At 34.3% G+C, this 23,548-nt stretch overlaps 3 protein-coding genes across 4 annotated transcripts; 1 reads left to right on the top strand and 2 right to left on the bottom strand.

Moving 5' to 3' along the window:
- The first annotated feature begins 4,394 nt into the window (after window positions 1–4,394).
- Window positions 4,395–6,550, top strand: LOC108324745 (receptor-like protein EIX2). The gene is made up of 2 exons (XM_017557676.2): window positions 4,395–6,127; window positions 6,330–6,550. Exon 1 carries the CDS (start codon window positions 4,421–4,423, stop codon window positions 6,110–6,112), a length of 1,692 nt encoding a protein of 563 aa, XP_017413165.2. The 5' UTR covers window positions 4,395–4,420; the 3' UTR covers window positions 6,113–6,127; window positions 6,330–6,550.
- Window positions 6,551–7,605: 1,055 nt separating this feature from the next.
- LOC108326120 (uncharacterized) lies at window positions 7,606–15,056 on the bottom strand. The gene is made up of 15 exons (XM_052875016.1): window positions 14,404–15,056; window positions 14,194–14,315; window positions 13,492–13,634; window positions 13,168–13,415; window positions 12,233–12,279; window positions 12,013–12,107; window positions 11,564–11,666; window positions 11,377–11,471; window positions 10,726–10,788; window positions 10,401–10,476; window positions 10,219–10,327; window positions 9,678–9,790; window positions 9,543–9,601; window positions 8,104–8,215; window positions 7,606–7,963 (listed from the first exon to the last, which is right to left on the bottom strand). The coding sequence occupies exons 1-15, from the start codon at window positions 14,792–14,794 to the stop codon at window positions 7,829–7,831; spliced, it is 1,911 nt and encodes a 636-aa protein (XP_052730976.1). The 5' UTR covers window positions 14,795–15,056; the 3' UTR covers window positions 7,606–7,828.
- Window positions 15,057–15,222: 166 nt separating this feature from the next.
- LOC128193324 (G-type lectin S-receptor-like serine/threonine-protein kinase At5g24080) lies at window positions 15,223–19,837 on the bottom strand. 2 transcript variants are annotated; one of them, XM_017559397.2, is made up of 5 exons: window positions 19,354–19,837; window positions 16,963–18,320; window positions 16,683–16,863; window positions 16,037–16,490; window positions 15,223–15,867 (listed from the first exon to the last, which is right to left on the bottom strand). In XM_017559397.2, the coding sequence occupies exons 1-5, from the start codon at window positions 19,611–19,613 to the stop codon at window positions 15,529–15,531; spliced, it is 2,592 nt and encodes an 863-aa protein (XP_017414886.1). In that variant the 5' UTR covers window positions 19,614–19,837; the 3' UTR covers window positions 15,223–15,528. The 2 variants fall into 2 exon arrangements, with proteins under 2 accessions (XP_017414886.1, XP_017414887.1); XM_017559398.2 differs by having other exon boundaries at window positions 16,963–18,368; window positions 19,354–19,474.
- Between the last annotated feature and the right edge of the window lie 3,711 nt (window positions 19,838–23,548).

Here is a 23,548-nt window from a genome sequence, read left to right as displayed (position 1 = left end):
GAATAACTTTTCAATTACGCGAAGAGAGACTTACTAAAAGTCGTAATACGTAATAAATGAAAAAACAAGTTCAGACTATACTGTATCAATTGTGTCCTATTAGATTGAGTTTTACGATGTCTCAATGAGTGTACACATATACATAGTCAAGAAAACGTGGATTGACAATAAATCATATTAATTAAATTTTAAATACTTTTAATTCGGTTTTTATTAACATTATTTTATTTATTGAATATTATATTTTAATTAAAAATTTATCGTTTAATTTATTTATTAGTTAAGTTATGCAATTATTATTTTATCTTATATTTTTGTTTTCTTTTCACTTGTTATGAAATTATATGTTTTGTGATAACAAAGTCTCACGTTTATTATCAGGTAAAGATAAAAAAGAAAAATAATAAAATAAAATAAGAGTTAGATCATCAACTAATGAAAAATTAAGTAATAAAAATTCAATTAAAAGATATAAAAATTTTATAAACTTTTTTTAGTGTGTAATAGATAAAAGAAATTAATATATTCTTACTTGGAACTTAAAAATTGATTAAGTTTTTACAACTTTGTTTTAATTTGTAAGAATTGATCTTTGTTAGATGTGTGCAATAGTTCATTCTCTCTTCAACCAAGTGAACTATAACATTTAAGTTTATTTATATTAATTAATTAATGAAATGAAATAAGAGTGATTTCGTAAAAGAAATTTTAATGAAGTTTTATTTGTTTGATTCTAAAATTTTTAAACTTTTGAAATGAGTTTTTATTATTTGACCTTGTCTTCAAATAGGATGATAGTAAGTGTTATTTTGTATTGTGATTAATTATATGTATCTAATAAATAAAAGATAATTAATTAAATTTCAAGTCTTTCATATTTAAATAATTTTAATTGATCTTTTATTAAAAATGTTTTTTTATTAATTTTTTATCGAATATTCAAAAGTATTTATATTATTTAATTAAGTTTCTTTTGCCAATTTGTGTTGATGTGACCGTTTGATATTCTAGTTTCAAGCAAAATATTACAAACATATTTTTTTTCAAAATTCTGTTTTTCTTATTGTTCAAGTCTACAGTGTTATGAGACCGTCAAATTAAATGGTTAAATTACACTTTGAGAACAAGAATTCAATCGAAAAATATAAACACTTTGAACCTCAGTAGAATAATTATTTTAATAAGGATTTACTTGAAAATATTTACATTTACAAGGTATCTAAAATTGAATTAAGTTTTTTTTTTCACATTATGATGCAAAGTAATAGTTACAAGATCTTATATGATGTTAAGAATTGTTAAAGAAATATATTTTAAATTTAGTTTAATGTTACAAACTGATGTATATATATATTTTGAGTGTGATTAGATATTAATGTATGTCTAATTTGACCCACATGCTAAGATATATATATTTTGTGTTGTGACAAGTAACTTTTATACTATTTTAAATAGTGGATTTTAACTCTAACTTAATCCTACAAAATTACTGACTTTTAAAGTAATGTTTGTCCTCACTATAAATTGATTCGACATGAGACTTTCAAAACACTCTCTCATGTTGAGATATAATCTCGTACGGAAAACTAAACATTAATGGATGATAGAACAATAAATTCAACAAGCATTAAATTTTGCTTGAATATGTTTTAACACATGACTGTACATGAAATAGACTTTAAGTTTAATTTAATTTTACAAAACTGGTTTGTAAGATGAAATTTATACCTATTAATACTCCATTGAAAAAAGTAAAATAAAATAAAATTCAAAACATTGAAATCTTTTAATAAGTCATAATTTATAAAAGATTGAAAATTTAATTAAGTTAAAATTTTTCTTAAAAAAAATACTAATATGGATAGTAAATAAATTCAGTCTCGATATTATCTCACTTCTCTTCATTCTTCAAAATATTTTTTTTTGGAAAACAAATATTAAAAATATTAAACTTTTTAAATTGGTCATTTGAATATATATATATATATATATAATTCTTTTTCTCCTAATAATCTCCATATTTATTATTATTTAAAATTATTAAAACATCATTAGTTTAGTTAGTTTAGTAAGTAACTAAAAAAAACTTATTTTCCTTAGTTTTTTTATTTCATTTCATTTAAATAGTTTTTTTTTTCTGCAAAATTTCTCTCACTTTCACCGTTGTTAGTTATTCAATATTTAACAAATTCGAGTAATTGTGTCGAACTCTAACAATTAATATAAGTACTTTCTCTCTTCTTCTTTTCTTGTTTTTGAGCTAATAAGGTTACAGGACTCTATAAGTAGTATAAGTAATTATTCTCTCTTTCTTTTCTTTGTTCTTGAGTTAATAAATAGAAGAATCTTTGTCTATGATATTATTGACATATTTTTTAAAAGAGATTTATCAGAAGAATGTAACACTGATAAGATATAAATTCAATTCATATAAATAATAAATACCACTTTTAATTCAAAACTTTTAAAATAATAAATATTTAATTTTTTTTCTTATATTCAACTTTCTCATGTCAACTTAAAACTTAAACTTAGTTGAATTTATGATAAAAAAAACACATTTTTTACAAAATGTGGCTTCAAATTTTTTTTATTGTGAAGTGTATTTTATTGTTTGATTTGCTTTTATTTGATCTTTATAGTTACATAATATTAAACTAGTATCATTTTTAAAAGTAGATACTCAATTATGAATTTATATATAGTTTTTCTTTATTCAATTTAAGTCATGGCCAATAAATTGGAAAAATATCTTTTCGAGTATCTATTAATTCAACGACATGTGTAAACAATTTCCGGATAATATATTTGTATAATAGTTGAAATGTTATAACATTAATGATATTGACTTCTTATATATGTATATAGGTTGGAATCTCTTATTTCCTTTAATATAATATATATTGTTTTTGTTTGATAAAAAAAATTCTAATTAAGTTCTCTAAAATATAAATATAAAAATAATAATTCAAGATTGTAACGCTTTTAATATTTTATCCGGAGTATATATACAATAAGCCAAAACTACACAAATTAGTCTTAAAAGTTTTTTATCAGTCCTCAAATCTCCAAGTAAAGTCCACAACACATCATAATAAACATGACATTATCACTCTACGTTATATTAAGATACACTTTTATCTTTTTAATACAAAATGAAAGTGTAAATAAAACAAAGAATTAGAACGAGTAGTGTTTATTTCGGTATCTAATATTTTTATATTATACAAGAGTAGAAGTTAAAAATGGTTTAAATACAATTTTTCTCTTTAATCCTTTAACAACATTATGATAAGAGTTTAAAAAATAATCCAGATATAATAAATAATTAACCAAATGATAGTACCTCAACAGCATATGTGCCCTTATAAATACTGCCATGGATTGTATTCCTTCCCATCACCAACACACATATTTTCCAATAATGGATGCCTCTGTCTCTGTTAAATTGAAATTCCTTTTACTTTGTTCACTATTTACAACGATGTCTGGTTCTGTCATGTCCAATCCCAAAATTCATTGCAACAAAAAAGACATGGACACACTCCTGCTCTTCAAACAAGGACTCACAGATCCTTCAGGCATGCTCTCCTCATGGATCTCAAACTTAGATTGTTGTCAATGGACTGGAGTCAAATGTGACAATATCACTGGTAAAGTTACGAATCTTCATCTCCCCTGTCACACAAATCACCCTAAAGTTGTTGATTTCTTAGACAAGGACGACAAATCACATTGCCTAACAGGAACACTCAGCTTGTCTCTGTTGGAACTTCAGTCTTTGAGTTACTTGAATTTAAGCAACAATAACTTCAAGTTCATGCAATATACCTCAATGGTAACTCCACCAATAGGTAACCTTTCTCGTCTGTGTGGAAACTCCACCAATCTCCGGTATCTAGATTTATCACAAAATTATGATCTTTTGGTCGATAATCTCCATTGGATTTCCCATCTTACCTCACTGCAATATCTTAACCTTGGTGGTGTTCATCTTCACAAGGACATTGACTGGCTTCAACCAGTGACCATGCTCCCTTCACTTGAAGAGTTACACTTGAAGTGTTGTGAACTTGAAAACATCTATCCATATCTTCAACATGCCAATTTCACTTCACTTCAAGTTCTAAATCTTGCTGACAACCGTTTTATGTTTGAGTTGCCTAATTGGTTATTCAATCTTAGCTGTGAAATCTCTCGTATTGACCTCAGTCAAAATCAGATACATAGCCAACTACCCAAAACACTACCAAATTTTAAAAGTCTCAAGTCCTTGGTTTTGTGTGGTAATATTCTCAAAGGACCCATTCCAAGTTGGCTAGGACAACTTGAACAACTGCAAGAACTTGATCTTTCTCACAATCTTTTTTCTGGTCCAATCCCTACAAGTTTAGGAAATTTGTCATCGTTGATCAAATTGATGCTCGAGTCAAATGATTTGAATGGAAACCTTCCAGTGGAGCTCGGACAACTCTTCAAATTAGAAACCCTTAGAGTTTCAAATAATCCCTTAACTGGAATTGTGTCTGAAAAAAGTTTACGTTCTTTAAGAAATTTAAAGAACTTTTCCCTGAGTTCACCCTTCCTGATCTTTGACTTTGATGCCAAGTGGGTCCCTCCTTTTCAACTTCTAAATGTTGAATTGGGTTATTTGAGAGACAAACTTCCTGCATGGCTATTCACACAAAGCTCTCTGAAATATCTGACTATCAGAGACTCAACCGCTTCATTTGAACCTCTGGACATGTTTTGGAACTTCACTACTCAACTCGAATATACCTCTTTGGAAAACAACACGATCAATGGGGACATGTCAAAGGTGTTTCTAAGTTCAAAAGTGGTTTGGTTAGTGGCCAATAATTTAAGAGGTGGCATGCCGCGTATATCACCAGAAGTGGTTGTTTTACACTTACGTAATAACTCATTGTCAGGATCCATTTCTCCTCTTTTGTGTCACAATATGAGACATGAAAGCAATTTAGTGTACTTGGACATGAGTTATAACAATTTATCAGGAGAACTCACAGATTGTTGGAATAATTGGAAGTCATTGGTTCTTATCAATCTAAGATTCAACGATCTCACAGGCGAGATTCCTCGCTCAATGGGTTCCTTGTCTAACCTTCGTTTTCTGTATCTGAAAAGTAACAAGTTCTTCGGAAAGGTGCCCTTTTCACTGAGAAACTGCAAGAATCTTCGCATACTCGATCTATGCCGCAATAATCTTTCTGGGGTCATACCAACTTGGTTGGGGCAAAAAGTTGAAGGTCTTGAATTGAGATCCAATCAATTCAATGGCAATATTCCCACGCAGCTATGCCAACTTCGTTCTTTAATGATAATAAATTTGGCGAGTAATAAATTATCAGGACCAATACCCAATTGTCTCCAAAACATCACAGCTATGGATTTTAGTAATTCTGTAACTCGTACATTCAAATTTACCCTTAATTACCCAGGTTTATCTGTACAGATTTCGTGTAGCATTCAGCTGCTTATAAAGGGAAACGAGTTACCATATTTTGATGTGATGAATGCCATTGATCTTTCAAGCAACAACTTGTCTGGAAGTGTGCCTCTGGGGATATATATGCTAACTGGATTACAGTCCTTGAATTTGTCCCATAATCAATTGATTGGAACGATACCAAATGAGATTGGCAATTTACAACAGTTGGAGTCCATTGATCTTTCATCAAATAATTTATCGGGAGAAATTCCTCAGTCCATGTCTGCTTTGCATTTTCTTGGGGTCTTGAATCTATCATTCAACAATTTTATGGGCAAAATCCCAGCAGGGACGCAACTTGGTTCCACAAATCTTAGCTATATCCACAATCCTGACCTATGTGGACCTCCACTTACTAAGATATGTCCTCCAGATGAATATCCCAACAACAAAAAATCTATGAGAGGAGATGATAGTGATGATGACAAATTTCAGGTGCATTCATGGTTCGACATGGGACTAGGAATGGGATTTGCCGCAGGATTTTGGGGACTATTGGGCACCGTTTTCTTCAACAGAAAATGCAGACGTGCTTATTTTAAATTCCTTAACAGAATTTCTGACTTTGTCATCCAAAAGATAAACTCCATTACTGAAATGTAGGAAACTGCCACTGTGGTACGTGAAGAGACATTTTTCTTTCAGTTTTAAATTTAGTCAAGTCAATATGCATATTTTTTTTAAAGATCGATATATTATTCACTATCTAGAAAGTAATTAGATTTACTCTCTTTGATCCAATACATGCAACTATGCATGCATACACAAATACATGGACACATTTTCAAATATAAACTTCAGTTTCATTTATGCACTGCAGGTCCTTAATGTTCATGTGCTTCACAAAGTTACCCATCAAATACAGAGGTTTTTGCAGCGGGAGTTCATGTGTGATTCAGGATATATAAAAATAAAAGAAGTGTGTGATGAAATGGCAGTGTAAAATTGCTTTACACGGCCAATATATAAATGATTTTCTACAATAAAAGTCGTGACTTGTACAAAGTTTAGCGGAGCTACATAGTCCATTGTAAATGCTTCTGTTTACTCTGGAATTTGAATTCTGTGAATGGTTTGCAATGTATATGGAGATGGGTTTAGGATAATATTAAAAAAAGTTGGAATGATCATTTGAAACGTTGACGAGTTTGTCCTGATTTGTTTTCGATCCAGAATTGAAGTGGATGAAAATCTTCCATAAATAAACGAGACTATAGAAGTATGGTAAGAAAGCAGAGTCACAAATTAAAGTATACAGTGAAGCTTTGAAGGAAAAAAGTAAGAAGACAATTTAATTGTTTTATAGAATTAAAATTAATATTCCAAAATATTTTGAGGAACTATACGATCAAACTTTACTTTTTTTTTATTAAGGGAATTGCATAATGTATAGAAAAGTAAAAAATAAAAATAAAAATCAGATATTAGGTTTACGGTATTCGATCATTTTGTTTCTTTCATTTGCAAAAGTTATCAAATAAAGAAATGTTGTTTACTCCGTCAACTCTGTTTGAATTTTCATCCAAAAAAAAAACTGATTTAGTGGGATAATCCATCTCATTGAGGGAAAATCTTAGACAAAAAACCAATAAGAAACTTATAGTTAATTAAAATACTTTTAAAACTGCAAGCATATAAAATAAGAAAAACAATCCCTACCACCCCCCATTCATAAGGCACGTAGAACATAGGTTATTTTATTTTGAGCTATGAGCCAAGATCATGTTAGGAGAATCCCAATAATCTTGTTTAAGTATTATACTTGCTTGTAATGTCAGATCTCGAAACTTTCTTTCTTAATAAAGCAAACATATGCATTGATGAACGCTAATTATTAGCAAGCTAACATGGATCATCAATGAGACCTCATTCATACTACCATTTTAGAGAAGAAATGATTTAATTATTAGAGGAAAATCAAGGGTAACACCTCCAATTATGCATTAATTATAATTTACATGAGATAACCAGATACAAATAAGAAGCCTGAAATTCATAAGACACAATACAAGGCTGAGTGTTCTAGCTTAGAAGGTTTCCATATCTCTTATATATGGTCATCAACTTAAAACAAACCAATACATCAAGTCCAAGTTGGTTCCTATAAAAAAATTGTGGCTTTGGAATATTCATAAACAATGGTATTTGTGTAGTAAGTAGCAAAACATGCTGCTGATAATATAAGATCGGCTGGTAACCTCTATACATCTACCGGTCAATCTAGAGAGAGAGAGCGAGAACACCAATATATTACAACATAAAAATCCAATGAAGTCTCAAAAAAGAATAATAAAAAAACTCGCATGTTACAACCTGGTGCTATGACAAAGATGTTACTCGGACGGAGTTATCAGCTGATCCAGTCAAGAAAATCGGCAGGGTCGGATGCCAATCTACAGCAGTAATAGGAGCACCGTGCGGTAGTGTTCTCCAACCACTTAGATGACCATGAACCTGAAACAAGAGAACCAGACATTGACAATTCCAGATAACTAGCAACAGAACCAGAAATGTTCAAGCCAATATATGGATAACTAAAGTATAGCCCCTTAAAAGCAGAGGGGTTAAATCACAGTTCACGAGGAAAAATCAACCTGATATATGGGTGCTCTGACTGAACTGGATGTTACCAAGAGTCTCCTCCCATTTGCGTCTAATGCCATCTCATGTCTGAAATATTTTGAACCGTTGAGGGGGTAACAGAACCTATGAAAGGTTAAAAGGTGTCATAATAAGAATTAATTCTTCAAACATATCTAAAACCAAGGGTAGGAGGAATAGAGACAAAATTTCTCTAGAAAGCAAGCCAGAAAAAAAAATGCACACATCGTACCACTGTTATTCCACATATATCGCATCAAGTTGTAATTAATGCAACATAACAAGCTACTCCAGTATTTTCTGTTATTTTCATGTATAAGTATCCGTGCAAATATAATTAATTGAGCATTTTCGCGAGGATTTTACTATCCGAGTTACAGTCCACAAATTACATTTGTTTCACCCTTTCTGATCGACAGCATTGGTTAAATATGATTGTTTATCAAGCCACTACATCATATACCTCTGTCCTGCGCCATCTAAAGTTACGATGATGTTCTGGCCTGTTGAGATGCACAAAGGAATAGATGAAGCAAAAGGCTTCAGGAGAGGCGGTCAAGATACAGGAAGTCCTAGTCATTCATGAATTCCCATTACACACAGTCATGAACATCTAGATGCAAACACAACCAATGATGGCTAAAGAAAGGCAGTGCAGACAGAGGGTTAAATTGCCGAAGTTTGATGAGTGATCCAATTGGAGGGTTGGCTTGGGCAGAAAAGTATCCAAACACAAGACCAGAGATGAAGGGACCTCTGGCCTTTGTGACAATGGATGTAGGGTCTGTGGTGCATTGGGTTTACCATTTCAGTATTTGAAAAAGAAATTACATGTGAAGAATTGGAAACTGACTGCAGAGTTGTTCTAGAGAAGTTAAAAAAGTGGAGTGGGGAACCTTAGCAACATGTTAGTGAAATCTGTCAAACGTGTTAGGTTAGAGATTATGTGCAGCTGTTCGTCATGTTACTTGTATAGTAAGAAATTCTAGAGGAACAAGCCTGAGGATATTTTATGAATGAGTAGAACAAAGTTAGCAGACGGAACATGCAAAGGCTAATGTTTCTCGCACTATTCATCATTGAAGATGAGTTGTTTAGATGAATTCAGGGTTCTGCAGTTATATGTAATGGTATAATAGTTATGTAGGTTGTGACAAGTTCTGTAGAGCGAATTTAAGATTTTGGATTTCTTTTTGAGGTATTTGAACGACGAAATTCTTTGATAGGGAGAAGCCCTGTCTTGCTTGATGTTAAAACCGATATTATATCCATAATTTATTCATATTGAAGTGTGTTTACTTCTTGAGTCTAACATATGACAACCCTCAATTTCAAATCTAATTTCCCTACCTTCGACAAAGTACAACTAGCCACACACAAAAAAAAAGGAAACATTTTAAATCTAATTGTAAGCTGCCAAACAGGAATATACCTACTACAGTCTCTCGACCACAGGATTTGACCTTGATTTTGCAAGCTCCATTCAAAAATCTGACAACAAAGAAGCAATCAATACCGATGTACAACCCTTTTCACGAGCTGGAATAACATTATTAATTATGCTTGCCTTCCCATCAGAGCCAAGGCTAAAAATGCTAGTCTCGTCTGGTCCAAACAGAATAGAACTGATGGAAGAATCATGTGCTGGCCAGCCAGTGATTTGTAGACCAGCAGACATGTCTTCGACTGGTTAAGGATGACGTTGTCAAACCATGGGGTCACTGATTCAACATTCAATATACAATCTATTATCCAAAAAAAAATTGCAGTATTCTATTTCACTGAATGACTGAGCCTATAATCCTAGAATAATTTAGTCTAAAATAGGGAACCTCTAGTAGAATGCATAAGAAATTCCAGCAAATTGACAACTCCAGAAAGAGAATATTTAAATAAATAGCATTGTTGAAATTAAGTGATGATAACTTAAGGTAATTATATAAAAGCAAAGGATTAAGTGAAATTAGAATCAAAACAGATAATAATGGAAATATAACAATCAAGTCAAATGATAATGGAAAAGTGTTAACAACCACAAAAAATTATTTTATAAAGGAATCACCAAGACCACAGCAAGGAAAGAATCAAATAAATAAAATTAAGGATACCAAACATGTGAATCATTCCATCAACTGCAGCAGCTGCCAAAATCTTTCCATTGTGATTAAAGCATAGAGAAGTAATTGCTGGGGGATCTTCTCCAAGAGGAAGGACTGTCTTTATGAAATCCAAAATTAAAAATAGCCATAAAACAACATACATAAAACATTTTATACAAAGAAGCCCGTACCATGGCTTTCCAAGTCTTCATGTTCCACACAGTTAGAGATGCGAAACCCAGGTTGTCAACATATTTGGAACCAGCACTACGCAGACAGCATAAACATCGCAATATTAACAAAAGGTGAAAAACAGAGAATGGATAGTGAAAGCAAAATAAAGGAAAGGATACCTTAACCAATGGTATTTAACCATAGATTCATCCTTATTTCCGAATTCAAAACAGAAAAACATACATATATCATAAATAAACTAACATTTTTAAAACAGATTACCAAATTAAATTAATTTACTAGTATACGAAAGAATTCAATATTTAAAAATTTAACAATTACCCTCCAGATGCTGCTGCAGACACAAAAATAGGTTCCACAGGACTGCACTTTAGGTCCAATACACTGTAAAACATGGATAGAAGTGTTAAAAGGTAATTCATAGAAGGGAAAAATTACTTTAATACACTTTTATACTCATTTGACACATGTATCTTCACTCTCCCATTAATAAAAACAAAGTCAAATGAGTGTGGATGTATCAACCTACCGGTGTCCTTTACAAAAACCTGAAAAAATTATAAGGTTCAAATGCATTTGAAGTCCCCAAAAAATTATAACATTGTTTTTAGTTTCTTTAATTTTTCATCCCTGCCACATTCTGTCACTTGTTTATCCTAGTCATAACAGTAGAGACTTAAAAGGGAAACCTTTATATTTTATGGAAGCCAAAAAGTAGGGAGCAAACAAAAATTACTATAGGGACTAAAAACAAATGTTATATTTTGCAGGAACATAAAACCAACACTGTTATATTTGCAAAGACATAAAACATAATATTGTTAATGGCAAGTCAATGTCATGACAACGACCAAAAACAATGACAATTGCAAGGAGCAAAACCAAAAAACAAATGTAGGGATTAAAAACATAAAACTGCTATATTTTCCGTGACCTTCAAAATATTTAAGCCATCATATAATTGGAAAATACCTTGGAAATGATTCAGTTGTGCTGAGATCACAGACAACTCTCTTTGCATCCACATTCCATGCTTTAATGCACCCATCGGATGTACCAATAAGAAGCTTTTTATCAAGAGGAAAAATTTAATAATCTGATCGTATAATCTCATGTTCATTGAAACTGAATAAATTCAATCACTGATCTATTCACATACCAAGCGGTCTGATTTACATTCCCAGTCAAGGGACAAAATTTCAGTGCCACAATATATGGTTGCGTTTCTAGACACTGGTGTTGATGTGTCATAAGTCCATATCCTTCATTAAAACATGCATAGCAAACAAAGATGAAAATGCTTGAGAGACTTCATAAAAATTAAGGAAGAGTTGCAGATACTCAGTGAAAGGTAAAGAAGGATTGATGAAGTGGAACCTATAAAGGGCATTTTGTAAAAAAAAAGGTATTAGACTGCATCAAGCTTTCTTTTAATTTAATTTGTATGTGACGTTTATGTTATTGTTCTGAATAAATCTGCACACATGGGTTCTAAATCGTAGCAAATAAGGTACATGCTACAGCGAGTAATTGAGACTAAAATTTACAAGAAAACTATTTCATTTTTCCACTAAAATAACACTTCATATCGACTCCTAAAAAGGGCACCTGACAGTTCCATCCAGAGAAGCACTGGCAATATTGTTTCCAGATGCAGAGAAGCGGCATCGACTGATTGGACTAGTATGCCCCAAAAATGTCTCCTAGAAACCACAGGGATATAATATTTACACAGATTCCAATAAAACTTTATTCTGATAAAGAAAACGCAAAAGCAGAACAGCTGAGGCACATGAATCCTCAATGTCTCTGTAACAGGCACTGTTACCTGGTGCTCTACGTTGACTTCAGAAAAATCCTCATCCCCATCGTTTTCTACCACAAAATTCATTGGCAATTATCAAATACTCAATCAAGGATTACAGAAACATTTAGTGCTATCTTATTCTAAAGAACAATTTATTCAGTGTCCAGAAACTTAGGTGTGATTTAAAGTTCAGATAAAGTGCACCAGAGTTACATGCTGAATTAGTGAATACAAAATAATAAGTAATGATAAACTGATAAGGTTGCTTCCGTGTTTGAAATTAAAAAAAAAAAAAAAATACAAAGCTGTTTAGTTTCATTTCGATGAGTTATGCAAGACTGCGACTAATTCTAGCTTTCTAATTTCATTTTCATATCCGGTACCTTCTTATAGTTGCAGTGTCGTGTTAGGAAAACTATCATTTGAAACCAAACAAAATCAGTGCAATTTGTGGTTGCAAGTTACAGTTTACAACTAGTTAAAACTGATGTCATTGTCTTCAAAGTGTAAATGAGAGTCATATTGGCAGACAACTTCCTTTATTTCTAAAAACTCAGGCATCTGACATTTTTTCCTAACTTTTCTCGTAACTTCCATGACTAATTGACTAATTATCTTTTCAGAACAATAATTATTCATTTTGAAGATGTCCAACCACGAATTAGAACAACTCTATCCATGTAACGCAGCCATCAGGTAGCAACTATCTTAAATACAATGACCAAGCTATTGAAATAATGGTAAATGCTATCGAGTCCCTAAGGTCACTGGTAAAGGAATCAAAAGGGAAAGTTTGTTATTGGTTGTGTAACAATGCACTCCCCGATGACTTTAGTACGCTATCCCATTATTTCTAATAAAAAAATCCTTTTTTATTTTTTTAACCAGAGTCCACTGGTTAAAGAATTAAAAGAGTGAGTGGTATTGAAGCATGACATGTATAGGCACTGCGTTACCTTTTAGACTGGCATCGTCAGCTCCGCCATTCCTCAGACAGTCTTCAGATAGAAAGGCTGAATCATCACAAGATGTGGAGCCAATCAACTCGGAATTAATATTTCCGAGTTCACCCACTGCTAAATCTTGGATAACCTCGATTTGACCTATTTGTGAGGTGGTAGTTGGAAAAACATCCGGAGAATTTTTCACCGTACGAGCAGTTTCTTCACGTAAATTGCTTTGTGAACCAGTACTCCCAACCATACTTCAATCCAAAATAATCAGAAAACCAAGTATGTCCAATACACGCTACAGGACTGAATAAACAAACACACGCTTACCTTCTAAATTGACGTAACTGTGCCTCTTTCTCATCAAGCAAAGCCTGAAGTTGGGACAACTTCAGATTTAAATGTACGATATCTCTTTTGAGTATATTAGTAGCATTCATCTCCGAACTAACCTTCAGTAGTGCAGGTAGACGTGATACAATATTAAGGTGATACAAGTTATGAAAGAGATAACGATATTTTGTGAATTAACAAGCAAGACACCGAAATTCATGCTTTTAAATTATGGTCTACAATGACATAAAGGTTGTTTGTCTCACCGCTTCACAACCACATCGCCCATGTTTAAAAAAATCTAAATCTCGAAATTGACCAGTGATAAGACCAAAAACGAGTAAATAAATTAAGAAAAACTCTCATCTCGCAATCAACCGGTTTCATAAGATTTAATTAGACCATACCCGAATGCTGATACGGAATCAGAGTTTATCTTAAATCCATTAATAAATCACCTATCACAGTATTCATGCACTGAGCCTAATAGTAACAAACATGAAACTCAACTCCGAAAATTATATAAGTGGGAGAGAACACTAAGTCACAAAACAATTTTGTTGAGCTAAGTTAATCCAAAACCCAAACTCTAATATTACAGTCTCATCAGCTGCAATTTCCCACAATGTCAAGGATGGTCATGAAATAAAATCACCACACCAATTTAGAACTACGAACAGAATTAACGTGAAGGATATGAGTAACATTGAAAACCTCGCTGAAGAAGTTTTTAGAAGAAAGATGCAAAGCCTGATACCACTCCTTGGAGAAAAAAACCCGAAACTCGGGATCCAAGTGCGGGTTCTTCTTATAAGGAATTGCTGCAACACAAAACGACATCTCATTTCACCGTGCAAGTTCATCACATGAGAGCAGAAACAAAAACGACGAAAGAGAAAATAAACGCACCGAACCATTGAGTCCAATCTTGCGACCTCTGCAACAATTCGGAGCCGTAGAGCGCAAAGAACTCAACCACCTTGTCGTTTCGGTTCAACTGCACGGCGTGGACGACATAAAAGCGTAGAATAGAAGCCTCCAATTTCAAGAGCGTGGAGACCAGCGGCGTGTCGGAGGAGGAAGAAAGGTAGTGCTTGAAGAACCCGAGAAGCGCCACAAGCTTATCGGCGTGGAACTTTGGAACGTAGACGGAGAAGATTAGGTCGAGGATCTTGTCGACCTCGAAGCCCTTGCCGATGTCGGTGCGCAATTCGGTCTCGTATGATTCGAGGGTGTTGGTGAAGCCGCGGAACACCAGAAACTCCCTCACCAGCTCCTCCGCGTGACGCATCTTCTCCATCGTCGCTTACAAGTGCAAACGAAAGTCGCTGTTGTTATCGTTACTCAATAGCATCAAGAATTGATCGACCTTGGTACGGGAAATAGAATCGTGCTGGATTAGGAGAGGGTTTGCGGTGGCGGTGCTAATTTGCGCCGGTGGGGTTTTGTGGCGATTTGTGGTAGTTAGTTAGCACTCAACTGAAGTCGTGTTTGCACGTGCGTCGTCTCCGATCTTCGGTGCTGATTGTGAACGGAGACCTTCCCCTCACTTTCCAAATCCAATCAGCTGAACCGAACCGGTTCACCGTTACCGTTAAATTCTACAGTAAATAAATATTCTTTTTAGATTGATAAAATGTTTTTCTATTCATTTTAATTATAAAATTAATTGTACTTTAAACTTGTAAAAACGTGTATAAAAATGATACTATTGACAGGTGAAGAGAATAAGTAAAAAATTCAAAATTATAGATATTATGAATATAAAGGACAAATACTCCAAAATTGCAAAGGGTATAATTACAAAGATTACAGACAATGACCCTTTACTACAAAGGAGTAGAAGGAAAGAACAGTTGTTGCTATATTGGATAAATAATGAGAAATAGGTAGGAGTTATACACAGGCGGAGTAAGAATCTATTTCCTTCTTATGTGGGACTTCTCCCAAAACCTTCCATGATTTTCCATATACTCAGATCACACGAAAGACAAATTCCTAGGTTGTTGAGGTTTTTGTGTTACATTTTGAAGACTATCTCGGTGACATTGTGGAATTGCTACATGTGGCACGAGATGTGAGATGGCTTGTAAGAGTGAATGAGCTGGAGTGATTATTCTCTCTTTTCATAGCTTTGTATACATGGTCTAAGCCTTCCTCAATTAACTCTAGCACTGTTTGTGGCATCGGTGGCATATTAATGTCCACCGTATCTTCCAGAAGTCTCACCACTTCCCCCATTGTTGGTCGCATGGATACCTCATCTTGGATGCACCAAAATGCAACTTTCAGAGCTCTCGTTAGCTCTTCTTCATCAACTGCCCCATTTAATCTTTTATCTGCCACTTTAATTGTTGACCCATTTGTCATCTCCTACAGTAACCCAACATTATACTATCACTATATTTATCAACCACATAGATAACAAATTTAATACACATCACAATTATGATAGAATGATGGTATAATGTGTTTTATGATGTGCAGTGACATTTTTCTTCTCATAATACTAATAATGATAAGTGCAATCTGAAAAATATACCTTGTAAGCCCAACCAGGATAGAAGAAATCCTCAGGACCAAATGACATGTCAAGATTTCTCCTACCACCAATGATCTCTAAAAGAAGCATCCCATAGCTGTAAACATCAGCTTTGACAGTTATAGGGCGATTACTAACCCATTCTGGTGCCAAATAACCTCTTGTGCCTCTCACCATTGTCACCACATGAGAGTGCTCCCTTCCCATCAATTTCGCCAGTCCAAAATCAGATACTTTAGGACAAAAGTTGTCGTCCACCAATATATTCTCCGGTTTTATGTCACAGTGTATTATCCTATCCCTGCATTGTTCATGAAAGTATGCAATTCCTTGTGCAGTAGCTATGGCTATATTGAAACGAGTTGTCCAATCCAACAATCTATCTCGCCCTTGATACGAAGTGAAGATCCACTTATCCAAGGACCCATTCTTCATGAACTCATAAACCAGAAGCCTGTCAAACAAATATTTGTCAAAGCCAATAAACCATTACAAATTTAGTTTAGTAAACATGTATCATTCCATATCGTTAGGATAATTTTTAAGATAGTTATTATCAAAGCTAGAAAATATGTGAAAAGACTTGATACTTTTTTATGTAAGAAGGAAAAAATCATAAAATTGATCGCGAAGAAAGAGTGCATACCTATGTGACCCCTCAGAACAATAGCCGCATAGGCGAACCAAATTCATATGATGCATTGAGCCAATAGTGTTTACTTCAGTGATGAATTCCTTCTCTCCATGGGGCAAAACCCTGTCAAGTTTCTTCACTGCCACTAGAGTACCGTCTCCCAGGCTTCCTTTATATACACTCCCAAACCCACCTGCAAAACATGTACCTTTAGTAACACTTCACACAAAGTCGAAACTCTTAATGTAACTGTAACTTTTTTGGAGTGAAAATTGATATAAAACACACGTACCTGTTCCTAGCAGCTGTGAAAAGTTGCATGTCCTGATCTGCAAATCACGGTATGTGAAATTCATTGGAGCACCGGATAAGATCAAGGAACTTTCCATCTCCCTTTTCAAAGTTCTTTTCCTGTGAACGCTGTAATACAGTAATAAACTCAGCAAAACAATGAGAACTACCATGCTCAAAACAGTGGGAATAATCACAGCCTTCTCCTTTGCACTTCCCATTCCACCAGAAGAGCTATTATTAGACCCTCCTTGGCCTTCTGGAGTCCATGACCCATTTGCTCTTACTTTCACAAACAAAGTTGATCCTGTATCTTCAAAACCACCATAACTTAAGCTCCTCAACACCCAACAATATGCTCTCTCCTCATTTAGCCCATAAACAGAAGCCACGCAATCACATTCTGACAAGCAAGCATCCCCACATTTTGACTCATTAGAAATATCACTGTAGTTAGCTATAACTGAAATGTCAGAAAAATAATAGTTGGTTTGCTGCACCGTCGAAATCCTAAACTGGGATGTCAGGTTTTCATGTTTGCCATTGCATTTTCCCACTAGAGATGAATTCTCATAGCACAGACCATCCCTCCCAACTTTAGAAGTTCCTGGCAAGCAAGTGCAAGTGGCTTTTGTCTTACTTCTATCCAAATTGCAAACCCCGTTGCCACAAACTCCAGCAATGTCACATGGATTTGAAACTGCAGCCCACTGTGGCACCCACTGCCTTGAGCCATTCACTTCGTCCCATCGATACAACCGCAGATTGCCATTCTTTTCCAGTGTTAGTCTCCTGAGAACAGTCGATGGTGCAGATTGATTAACTGCAGAAGGCAAGCCTGCATCGTCACCATCATTCTTGTACACATACACTGCACCATCAGAGGAGTCTCCATACACAATCCCAAAGCTCCCAGCATGGTCTAAAACTGCTATAACCTCTCCAGTCACATTGGAGATATCAGGGCCTTTCCAATAGGAATAGTTGGTGTATGATTCATCTGAGGCTTGGTAAGTCTCAAGGAGATTGTAAGTGAGAGCAAGGCTTAAGGAAGTACGCTGTTGAAGCATTTTGAGAGAATAGTAGCCACCATGAGAAGAAGACTTAGATGAAGTTAGTTCTGAAGACACTGTTAGAAGCTGGTTGGGGAGGAGAGTGTCGGAAGGTTGAGAAAAACTCTGCCACACAGGGTGGTTGTTGGCGTTCTGGAGGATGAAGTTGCCGGATTCTGCCATGACTGCTGCTTGTACACCGGCACCTGAGGTGTTTGAGGTCCACACTGTGATGTCTCCATCCACGAGAACAAGGTTGCCAGTGGTGTCAAGCTCCAATGTTGCATCTTGGGATACAGGATTGTCTCTATTTGGATTGAGATCAAAGAAAATGAAACATGTTGGCATTCATAACCTGCAGAAGCTTTTGTAAACACTAAAAACTAGATGGAGATACGATTCATGACTTCCTCTTTGTCTAAGTCAAAAACCAGAACTAACCATCTAAATATAATCTGCACTACACTGATATAACACTATTGTTGTTTTGTGTGAAAACTAGCCCCCAACATTTGATTAACTAAATTGATTTCCCAATAAATTAATGCTTTCATTATTTCAAGACGAATGGAAATATTACCTGTTTAAAAGATTGATCTGTAAAGATTTATTAAAAAGATAAGTGTAAAGATAATGTTAAAAATTTATAAACTAAGAACTATATATAAAAATGTAGCAAACTACAAGAGTATGCAAAATAAATTTAACCTTTATACTATTTTTCAGCAAATAACTAAATATTAATGACTTTTACGTTATAAAAAGAAATAACTAATGACTATTTATTGAGAAATATTCTGATACAAATGATAAAAAAAAAACTAATTCATTGAGAAGATTAAAGTAGTTAACTTTAATTAATAAATTCGTAAATTTAAATTTTATTTTAAAAATACCTACAATCTAAACGTGAGTTCATGCATTTTATAATTGAAATAAAAAGCAAATTTATTTGCATAAGAGATTGAAAAAATATTATATAACTACGACTATATGACTGTTTGATTCTCCTTGCGTCTATAGTTTTTCAAATATATTACATCTTTTCTTCCTGTGCTCCCTTGACATATTGGTGCCGTTTGGTTTTTACATCATATTTGGCTTAAGGCTATTTTATTTATTTTTTTTCATTTCACTCGTTCTTCATTTTGGCCCTCACGTACGATCACTATAAAATTTTAATCTAGTCAAGGTTCTCAGTAAATTAAATTTCAGAAAGAAAAAAAAACTTAATTTACACACTGAATGAATTTCATTTTATGGAATACTTTTGCTATATTCAGAAACGTGAATTGAATAGAATAAGTTCATTTATAAAGTGGAAGATGAAAAAATGGTACCTATTGGGTGACCAAACTACAGTTGGATCTCCTGGAAGCTGTGCAAACCAAACGCCAAGCACAAACAATCGATTATCGGTATCTGCCGGAGTGAACCCGAAAGCAAATGTGCCGTTTTCTGAAACCCAAGTTAGGGCCTTACTAGACAATAACCTGGAGCCCAAGGCAACGTGGGCCGAAATGCAGGTACTAAAAGAAGAGAGGCCCAAAGCAAGAATTAGGCAGTAACATGAAAAGGAAGAGTAAGCAGCATTGGCCATGGAAAGTTGTCAGAGTAGCATGGTAGAGTGGTTTTGGAGTGAAAGAACAAAGCTTAGAAAATGTTATGGGATGGTGTTATATAAGGGGATGAGTAGCGGGCGAGTGTAGTGTTGTATTTGGAGAAGAAAGACATAGAAAATGAACACGTGGAAAGTGGTGGTTGAACTATAAAGTTTGAAAAATGTTGTGTAATGTGTGGTCGGTAAATAAGATATGATTAGATATGTGTGTGTAAGGTGGCATGGACACAGTGCTTTGTGGGTTTCAAATGGGGATTCAGATGTGTGCATGGCCGAAAGAGCAAAGGCTATAAAACATGGACACGTAATTGTTGAAAATATTAGTTTGTACCAAAGAGGACGATGATTGTGAATGTACGTTTGTTCACGTTTCTCTCTTTCAAAAATAGGGGCATTTGCCATTTTACGCGTTCATCCATGCTGACTTTTCGCCACCTAACTTCCTCACTCAATCTTTTTCATGACAATCGCTTCACTTAAAAATAAATTAAATATATTTTGGTTCATAAAATAAAATTAAAATTTGTAAATGTTTACAAAACTAATAGTATCAAATGATGTCCTAATTTTTTTTCGTCAATTCATATATTTTCACTTTCAAATTAAAAAAAAAAACACAAACTTTATTTTTAAATTTATCCATTTACTATTTTTCAAATTCATTATTTTAAAAAAAATACACCCTTAATAAAAACAATCTGACATTTACCTCCTTTTCTACTCAAATCTATCTTTCAATCCAAATAAATACAACATTGAAATTTTTTTTTACATTCAATCACAATACATTGACCAATCATAACGGTCCAAATTTGGTTAGTGATTTTTTTATGTTTTTATTTTAATGTATTGATTTAATAAGTAATTTATATTTTATATTTACGTTTATGATTTATTTTTCTTTTAATATTTTTTGTTTGGATTACTTTTATTAAATTGTTGCTAATATATATTAAAATTTATACTATTTTTTATTTTGGAATCCCTTCAGTTTGATCATATGGTATCTTTTAATTTTTAATAATAATGTTTTTTTAAACGGTGTTACGTTAATTTGATCAAATTATCAAACTTATTCTATTTAAAACATATTAAAATCCAATTAAATAAAAAAGTATAAAAAATAAAACAAATTAGAAATTTAAATACAAAAACTAAATTACTAGTAGTTTCAAAAATATTCATTTTATATGTGAAAATTTTAATATTTTATAAAACATCAGAATAAATATATATTAGTATATTTTAAAATCATAACGAAAAGATAACATACAAATTCATTAAAAGATTTAAATTTTACTATCCACCATTCTTTTCCTTATTTGCAGATCACCCTAAATTACTACCTCCCAAATCTTACCTGCATTAATTTTGTCAATCCAAACAAAACATAAGAGAATTTAGGAGAGAATGAATACATGTTAATAGAAGGAATAAAATTTACTTATTTATTCTAAATAAAATTGAGATCAAACTTAATCCTTCACAGTATTATGATTACACTAAAATAATGTTTAATATAAGAAAAAAATCTAAGAAAATAATTTAACCTATAAATATAATATTATGTTATTGTTGAATAGAAAGATCATGACTTTCTGGCCATGCGATAATTATATTCATAAATTGATGAATGATGAGTTCCAAATATATGGTTAGTTATTCCTGATGAATGTGTTTTCTGTCATAATCGAATTTAAGAGATTCCACCGTCCATTGAGCTTTAACTCCAATTTTGGATAAACAAATTTTAAAAGAAACTGCAAAATTTATTGCATTTATCCATTTTCAACTTATAACTACTTGTTTGAATATGCTTTTCTTTCTTTTCTACTAATTTTTGAAGAAGAAAACATCAATACCACAAATATTTTTGTATCATTTTGCATCAACTCATGAATCATGTTTTTATTTGTTGTTTTTCATGTGTACGCTCTAACTTTTCAGCATTTTATTTTTTATTTTATTAATTAAAGTCTGTTTCAAAAAAGTTAATAGAAAAACTTAAAAATATGAAAAATAAGACAGTTTTAATTTCAAATCATATTCCTTTCTATTAAATTTAATTAAAACTATTTTAATAATTTATTCTATTACTTAGTTTATTTTATTTTATTATTTGGTTATATCAATCAAATCTATAATTTTTCCATGAATGATTTTTTCATTTTTACTCTCTTTCTTTCTATTTAAAGTTTTTTTTTCTTTCCTTTTTTTACTTCATCTTCACTTCGAACGAAAACATAAGTGATAAATAATATGTGATCATATTAATATAATGCAACAAAATGTCATGTTAAATAAAATTAAAAATGAAAAAAAATTATCAATTTTTAAGTAAAATCAGAATATTAAACTACTCTCATTTTTGTCCACAAAAAAAAATCAATTTAGTGTTTCAAGATAATTAATTAAATATGTCTTAATTTAAATATACTTTATATTCCAATACATCAAGACAGTTTCACCCAGTGTAATAATTAAAACTGTTTCGGCCGGATCCGGGCGGACCCTGCAAAAACACACGAACTTACTGTTGATGGCAGACGGGCGGACGACGAAGCCGAACGAACGGACGACTGATGGCGAATGCTGGGGCCGGGCGGATGAGCGCTCACGAACGTCGGAAACGGGCAGACACTTTCAGCTGGATCCCACGAACCGAAGCAAGCTTCACTGGCAGGCGGCACCGAGATGGACGATTGCTCTATGCTCCAAACCGGGCGGACGTCCTCCAATCCGGACGCTCGCTCTCTACACCAAGCTGGACGGGCGTCCTCCCCTCCTGGCGGATGATCCTTTGCTTTCAGCTCCAAGCTGGGCGGGCGTCCTCCCTCTCCTTGGCGCTACTCCACCCTCCCAGTTGGGGAGGAGCCGGGTACCTGCTAAAGGCACTCCGACGCTCAAGTCAGTAATATGACAGAGCGATTGTGATGCGTGTATGCATCGTTCTCCAGTTGGTTCGAGTTCATACCTGAGACCTTTATTTATAGTGAGTTGTAATGGGCTTTTACCTTTTGGGGGCCTGGGAACGGCCCAATAATACCTTAATCTTCATTAAGGACTTAATGTGTCATTAGCATTTAACCGTGTAATCAGCGAAGTGCGTCGGTTGGGAATGATGGTCGGTTAGGGATGTTACCCTGGGTGGGCGTCCAGCTCTTGGGCGGACGATCCTTTGCTTGGGCGGACGTCCAATCCTTGGGCGGACGTCCAGTCCTTGGGCGAACGTCCTACTTCTTGGGCGAACGTCCAGCTCTTGGGCGGACGTTCCACATTGGGCGGACGCCCCACATTGGGCGGACTTACCACATTGGCGGAAGCTCCTCATTGGGCGGACGCTCCACTTTGGCGGACGCTCCACACTGGCGGACGCTCCATATTGGCGGACGCTCCACATTGGGCGGACGCTCCATATTGGCGGACGCTCCACATTGGGCGGACGCTCCACTTCTCGGATGGTTGGCCGCTCGTTCGGTCCTGATTCCTGGCGCGGACGTCCTTGGACGGTCGTCCGGTTTCTAAGGACGGACGGTCCTAGACTATTTGGCGGACGTCCGGATTACTGGGCGGGCGTGTCTTATGCCGGGAGGACCTATCAGTACATAAGCCCCCGAAGCCCGAGCATAATTTTATTGTGCGAAGGGCTTGTCTGTGCTTGGATGGGCGTCTTTTTGGAAAACCGCTGGATCCATGCAAACTCGGACTAATGTTTATTTGGGCGTTCGGTCTTTGCTGCTTGACACGGGTGGCCGCTCGTCATGCCACCTTGGGTGGACGTTCGTCTTGATTGCCATCTGTCAACACTCAATTTCGTGGCGACTCCAAATCTCTTTTCCAAACCCGTTTCTTTTTGGATCGTCGTCCCGTCGCGATTCCGGTTGCGACACCATCTTAGGGCGGACGTCCAAATG

This window comes from Vigna angularis, chromosome 3 (genome assembly GCF_016808095.1).
Source record: "Vigna angularis cultivar LongXiaoDou No.4 chromosome 3, ASM1680809v1, whole genome shotgun sequence".
NCBI classification, from domain to species: Eukaryota; Viridiplantae; Streptophyta; class Magnoliopsida; order Fabales; family Fabaceae; genus Vigna; species Vigna angularis.
Note: the sequence above shows the minus strand (reverse complement) of the source record. Positions and strands in the feature narration are given on the sequence as shown.

What these genes read in the sequence shown, in the direction of transcription:
- LOC108326120 (XM_052875016.1), bottom strand. Translation starts at nt 14,794, where the DNA reads ATGGAGAAGATGCGTCACGCGGAGGAGCTGGTGAGGGAGTTTCTGGTG. An exon ending in AGATTGGACTCAATGGTTCG is followed by an intron (nt 14,316 to 14,403) that starts GTGCGTTTATTT and finishes TTTGTGTTGCAG; the next exon opens with CAATTCCTTATAAGAAGAAC. An exon ending in TGACGATGCCAGTCTAAAAG is followed by an intron (nt 12,280 to 13,167) that starts GTAACGCAGTGC and finishes ATTTTGTGGTAG; the next exon opens with AAAACGATGGGGATGAGGAT.
- LOC108324745 (XM_017557676.2), top strand. Translation starts at nt 4,421, where the DNA reads ATGCTCGAGTCAAATGATTTGAATGGAAACCTTCCAGTGGAGCTCGGA.
- LOC128193324 (XM_017559397.2), bottom strand. Translation starts at nt 19,613, where the DNA reads ATGGCCAATGCTGCTTACTCTTCCTTTTCATGTTACTGCCTAATTCTT. An exon ending in TTCACAGCTGCTAGGAACAG is followed by an intron (nt 16,864 to 16,962) that starts GTACGTGTGTTT and finishes CATGTTTTGCAG; the next exon opens with GTGGGTTTGGGAGTGTATAT. An exon ending in TGTTCTGAGGGGTCACATAG is followed by an intron (nt 16,491 to 16,682) that starts GTATGCACTCTT and finishes TTTGTTTGACAG; the next exon opens with GCTTCTGGTTTATGAGTTCA.